The sequence below is a fragment of the Prosopis cineraria genome, unplaced genomic scaffold (assembly GCF_029017545.1).
Source record: "Prosopis cineraria cultivar Desert tree isolate PC_DT_omini unplaced genomic scaffold, ASM2901754v1 PC1, whole genome shotgun sequence".
NCBI lineage: Eukaryota > Viridiplantae > Streptophyta > Magnoliopsida > Fabales > Fabaceae > Prosopis > Prosopis cineraria.
In genome coordinates this window covers 55,976,709-55,982,708 of record NW_026555332.1, presented here as the reverse complement: position 1 = coordinate 55,982,708, position 6,000 = coordinate 55,976,709, and the positions used below count along the sequence as shown (strand labels likewise).

General features: G+C 33.8%; 1 protein-coding gene across 1 annotated transcript; it reads left to right on the top strand.

The window, feature by feature from the left end:
* Positions 1–3,994: 3,994 nt before the first annotated feature.
* Positions 3,995–5,067, top strand: LOC129305724 (uncharacterized). The gene has a single exon (XM_054945753.1). The coding sequence runs from the start codon at positions 4,107–4,109 to the stop codon at positions 4,674–4,676; it is 570 nt and encodes a 189-aa protein (XP_054801728.1). The 5' UTR covers positions 3,995–4,106; the 3' UTR covers positions 4,677–5,067.
* The last annotated feature ends 933 nt before the right edge of the window (positions 5,068–6,000 follow it).

The following is a 6,000-nucleotide window of genomic DNA, read 5'->3' as shown; positions in this document are numbered from 1 at the left end:
CGGATATCGTTCCCTGGCTCGTGACGTCATAATTATGTTTTCTGTTTTTTAATTGCACGTTTTCTGCTTTTTATTTGAATAAAATGCAATTATGTCCTATCACCTTTGCTAAAATTACTTGAATATTATTTATTTTTTTTATAAAAAAAATAACAATTAAGTTAGAACAAATTTATATCAATTAATGGTTATTTTATATTAAAAATTTAAAAAATATTAAATAAATTATTATTAATTTATAATGAGTTATTGTTAAAATTTAAATAAATATTTATTAATAAAAAATAATATAAATTAATAAGCATTTATTTTTATTTTAACAGTAAGTGATCCTTAATTTATAAATTTATTTAAAAGGTTCTTAATTGTTATTTTTTCTTTATAAAATCTACCATTTAAACTAGTTTTCAATCATTTTAAAGGGAAACTCATAGTAGAGGACATGGGAAGAACTTTTATTACAAGAGGACCAAACAATTATTAAATTATTATACAATATTAAAGAACTTAAATATAATTAAAATTTATAATAAAAAAATAAAATTACCCCTCAACACACTGTCTCTTTCAACAACAATTTATCATTTTAAAAAAATAAGTCCTGTTTTATTTTAATAACAATTAATTTTTTTATTAATAATTTTAAAAAATTAACTTGATAGTGAAAATAAACAAGTATTATGATTTAATAAATAAGTTTTTACAAAAAAAGGTCTCATTTTTTATTTTAATAATTATTAATTTTTTCATTAATAACTCTAAAATATTAATTTAATAATAAGAAGAAAGTGCTATGATAAAAATAAGTATTATTTTCATTTAAAAAATGATCAATTATCCATCACAACAAACAAACAAACAAATAGTTTTGTCTTTTAACAATAAATTTTAATAACACTTAAGTCTGGAGTAATTCATAATTGTTTGGTCCTTATTTGCAATAAAGATTCTTTTCAGGTGATTTTCTCTTAAAAATACTTAGTTAAACACTCTAGAATATTTAGATTTATTAATTGAAATTGCGTTAAAGGATTTACAATGATTAATTTTCACTCATAATGTAGTTGACTACCTTCTCTCTCTAATTTTAAAAATTAAGAAAAATTTATTTTTTAATTTTTTAATTTTTAACTTATTTACAACTCAATTCTTTAACCATGACTTATTATAACTCAATTCTTCAATGATGACTTGTTATAATTCAGTCTCTTAACTTTTCTTACTTATAATTTGATCTTTATTTTTTAATATTTTTTAAAAATATTCTCATCTTATTTTAAAATACCTTCCTGCTCTAAAATACCATCATCTTACTCTTTAATGTGAGATCCAAATTAAGAGAACTAATGGAGAAAGGCAAATTTTATTGACATTAAAAAATTAAAGGACTGAGGCATAAACAAGTCAAAAGTTAAGAGAGAGAGTTATAGGCAAGTCAAAAGTTAAGAGACGGAACTGTAACGAGTCATCGTTGAAAGATTAAATTATAAGTAAATTAAAAGTGAAAAGATTAATTTTTTAAAAAAAATAAATTAAAATTATTAAAACTCAGAGTATATAATAATAATAAACATAAAATCATGTTGTCTAATTTAATCCTTATCTATTAATCTATCTTTTTTTTTTAAATAAAACTATCAATCTATCTATTATTGTTAGTTATTAATTCTAATTCTCTCACACTCCCTCTATATATATATATATATATATATATAAGCTATGACAGGCGGAAGGGGCAACGGGTAGCGTATATGGTGATCAAATTCAACGTTTGGCAGGACAGTGATGGTTCATGTTGGACCGCTAATTCATGAAACTAGTGCATGACCATTTTATATTTTTATCGCCTGCTTTATAATTTAGCACTTTATTAATCATATATGGATGGATGGATGGAATTTGTCACGATCTCAGTAACTCCATTTCAGCCGTAGCTCCTCACGATTTACAATCCATGCATATTTAGCAGACCCTGATCATAAATAGCACTAATTTATTTGCCAACCAATAATAAACGTCCCATGCATCGAACCGGCACTGATACAATTAAATTATATATTTTATTCCCGGTTCGTAAAGTTTTTAATTCTATGCGTTATTTCGGCCCCCAAAAAAATTGTATGCGTTAGGAAATTATATTAATCACCGCCACTAATATAGTTATATTATATTATATTTACACACACACACACTTTAATCTGTGTTAGAAATATTATGTATTTGAAATTTAAGAAAATTTCTACATAAATTTACATGATTAACAGATTTACATGATTAAAAATTCTAACATATAATGATATTTAAACATTTATATAAAAAGAGAGTATTTTAATCCAACATATATAATTTAATGGTTGAGTAGATGTAAATAGAATTTTTAAAATAACAGAAAGCCTGTGTTATACAATTTTTTATTTTAGAAGAAATTTGTACTGGTTTTAAAAATAGAAGTAAGATTCCTGAAATTAATAAAAACTAGATGGGACAACAATGCATTTCACCCCTTTTTTTTTTTTTGGTACGATTAATTACTCCTTTACCTATCATGAACGCGTTCCTGGTCTGGGCCAGCTGATTCGATGATGGCCCATAAGAGAAAACGGCGGATCCTTTAGTACTGGGTTTTTTGTTTGTACTTTTTTTTTTTTTAACCCAAAGAAATTTTGTTTGCATAGAATGTTTGATAATTTTCCCAGTGCGTAGATATTTCTCAAATCATATACTACCATTTATCTGCTTACCGAATTTTATTAAAGCATGTGAACAAATATCATTTTAAAAAATTAAAATAATGCAAAACGTAATTAAATAGTTGAAGATTTTTAATTTTTAAATAATAAAAAAGTACGTAGAACTTTATATTAATTTCTCTGCACACAATCTAATTTCCATGCATAAATTTTAAATATGATGTTTATATTGATATTCGTACAATCCCCCAGTACTATTTTCACCTACCCACCGTGAGTTTAATTGGTTATAATTAAAACCATTCAATGTTAATGCAAAAATATATAAGTAAATACTCCAAGCTTAAAAAACCTCCTCCAGATCTGCATTATATCTAAGTGATAACGTGGGTGCATGTGCAAGTTCCGTAGAGTTGGAATTACCCACAGCCTGCGCATGCAAGAGCAAGAAGTGTACCACCCCGAGAATAATATAGGACTCAGACAAATGTTTATGTAAATTGGTTTCATATATATGCTCCATTAGAAGGCCACCGGGGGTACACTCTGCTCTGTGTCTCCATTCGCGTGGCCAGTTTACACATATGGGAGAAAAGTGTTGAATGTGCAATGAAGAAGCAGGGTCAACTTCTTTGCGTGTAATTGCGTGGAGAGAATACATCTGCTTCGCGCGCGGATATATGGAGCACCAAGCAACGAACTTTTTCCGCACCCATATATAGCTACATGTATATTCCTGATCCATCCGATTCACGACCATCTTGAGGTGTTTCCATGCATATTAAAATTCTTGGTGGGCTGTATCTATCCGATGTGTGGTCATTCCTGGAAATCATAATGGAAATTGGGGTAGGGGGCTGATAGATCCAAATCGAAGCCAGCGTGCATAGAGGAAGGTTGACGCATGTTTTGACGCCAGACTCGACACGTACACTGATCAATTTGAATGCTAAGAATAACATCCCTCAACGTAGCCTCCTAATTAATCTAATAAGCGCAAGGAATCTTTATCGTATATTGGATTTGGAGTCAACGTAACAGAAGACCAATTCAGAGAGAGAGAGAGAGAGAGAGAGAGACGCGGCAAATGAAACGTGAATCTTTTCCGAATCCTCTGCCTCAAACCATTTCATGACTATGCACATCCATTGCTAGGGCATTAATTCGGTAATTCCAGTGATAACTGCCTCCCATTTTTAATACAATCCACCACTCCCAATGGGAACCACCCATAGTTTGCTGACCTGGCTCCCTCCGTATAAATACATAATTTTAATAATGAAGCAAGGAGCCACAAAGTTATATTTGCTCGCCTGACATTGTTTCGAGAGTCATCCCTCTCGATTCTGCCCTGCCCCTTGCAGGGTGGGATATCGATATCTCACCTCCGATCGCTCGCTCCCCCGTCCATTATTAATGGAGCAGAGCAAGCCTTCCGAAGCTTCCGTCCCCGTCACCGCCCTGGACCGGCCTCATCATCATCACGACGAGCCCAAGCCCTGCCCCAAGCCTCCCAAGAAGAGGCGTGGCCCCTTGTATTTCATCAAGGTCGCCCTCTTTTTGATGACCAGCGGTTCCGGTAAATCCAAAGGCTCCACTCCCTCCGATTCCAAGAGCCTGTGGAGGAAACTGGTGGGTTCCGTCAGACCTTTGCACTTGCAGCTTCAGCAGGTGGCGGAACCGGAGGCAAAGCGGCCCCTGCCGGCCCCGCTCACCCACCCGTCCCCGGCTCGCACCGAGTTCAGCGAGGAAGCCTTGTTCTCTCCGACGGCCGGGAGCTCTCAGTCTAACTCCGGAACACCGTACTCGTCGGCGGTGGGCCTGGATGAGATGGTGCAAGGCGAGCAGGAGAAGGAGGCGCCGGAAGAGAGCGATGCTGTGTCTGAAGATGGGGACGGAGATCGAATGATTGATGCCAAGGCTGAGGAGTTCATTGCTAATTTCTACAACGAAATGAGGTTACAGGGCAAACATTCCGTAAACTAGAGATCTCTACGCTGACGGACCATGTGCGTCCATGCATGTATGCATGCCTCCGTATTAACCTCCTCAAATTACCTACACCGCATGCATGCAGGGTTCCAGAGGATCTGTCTTCTAAACTATATTATTATTTCATATTCCGCACCTAATTATATATGCGCACTTATTTATAGTCATAGCGTTGATCTGTCTTTTCCTTGTTTCGTTTTTTTCTGGTCGGCGCGGGTTCCTCATGGATACAGTTTTCGGTCGTATATTTTAAATATCTGCGTGATCGATCTACGTTGTGTTACTGAAGAAATAATGGAGATGTGGGCGGCAGCGTGGAGTTGTAAGAATGATATATATCTCTGTATTGAATCTGGAATGGAGAGATTAAATATCTGTTTTCTTTTTCTTTTTTGTTTTAACTCATTGTTTCTTTAATATGGAACAAAACACTGATGTCGGAAGGGAGATAGTGTCGCAGGCGTGGCCCGTGAAGCAGAACGGGCTCTGTAGTGTGTCTTTTCTGCTCTTATTTTCTGGATTCGATTTGATTCGGTGTAAGTTCTAAGTCGCAGCTATGATATGATGTCACGCTGAAGTCACCGGGGTTTAGGTGTCAACGATACAGTTAAGGTGTCAACCATACAGTCTCGTAATCTGTCATCTCGAATCTAGTTCATTTTCACTTATCAGTTAATTAATATCGTATTTGTCCTGCTCAATTGGAATTTAGCTCGATTTAAGAATTAGGTTATGCCCGTGAAAACATGAATTAATCAATTGGGTTAAATTTAATAGAGGATGCTAGCCTATCATAATACAAAAAGTTCAAATTCTTACATAAGTCAATATTTAATGTTTAATAATATCTTAAACATTATTACTTATAATAAGATATGAGTAGCAAAAAAAATTGGAAACCAACAAAAGTTAATTTAGTTGGTGATGATATGACCCGTTATAAGTTCGTAACTTATAAAATTGTGGGATTAAATCTTGTTATTGAAGTAACCTTGTTTCTACCAAAAAAAAAGTGATGCGCGCGAAAATACTAATTAAATGCTGAAATTTCTTTTTAACGCTGCAAATTGAGAACATGTTTCTAAGTGGTGGGCCAAGGGAAAAACGAACAAGTGGGTTATGTAAACATCAGATATCGTTGGTTCAAACCTTGGCACTAAACGCATGGAGGCCCATAACATGAACCGCCTCTTCGGGTACGCGTAAATGTCTCTGTTATTTTCTATTATCTTTGGTCACTCTTTTTTTCAGTAGGAAGAGCAGAGTAGGCGTGCAAACAACAAATGTACATTGTTCTCTCTCTTGAGACATTGGTGGC

What these genes read in the sequence shown, in the direction of transcription:
- LOC129305724 (XM_054945753.1), top strand. Translation starts at nt 4,107, where the DNA reads ATGGAGCAGAGCAAGCCTTCCGAAGCTTCCGTCCCCGTCACCGCCCTG.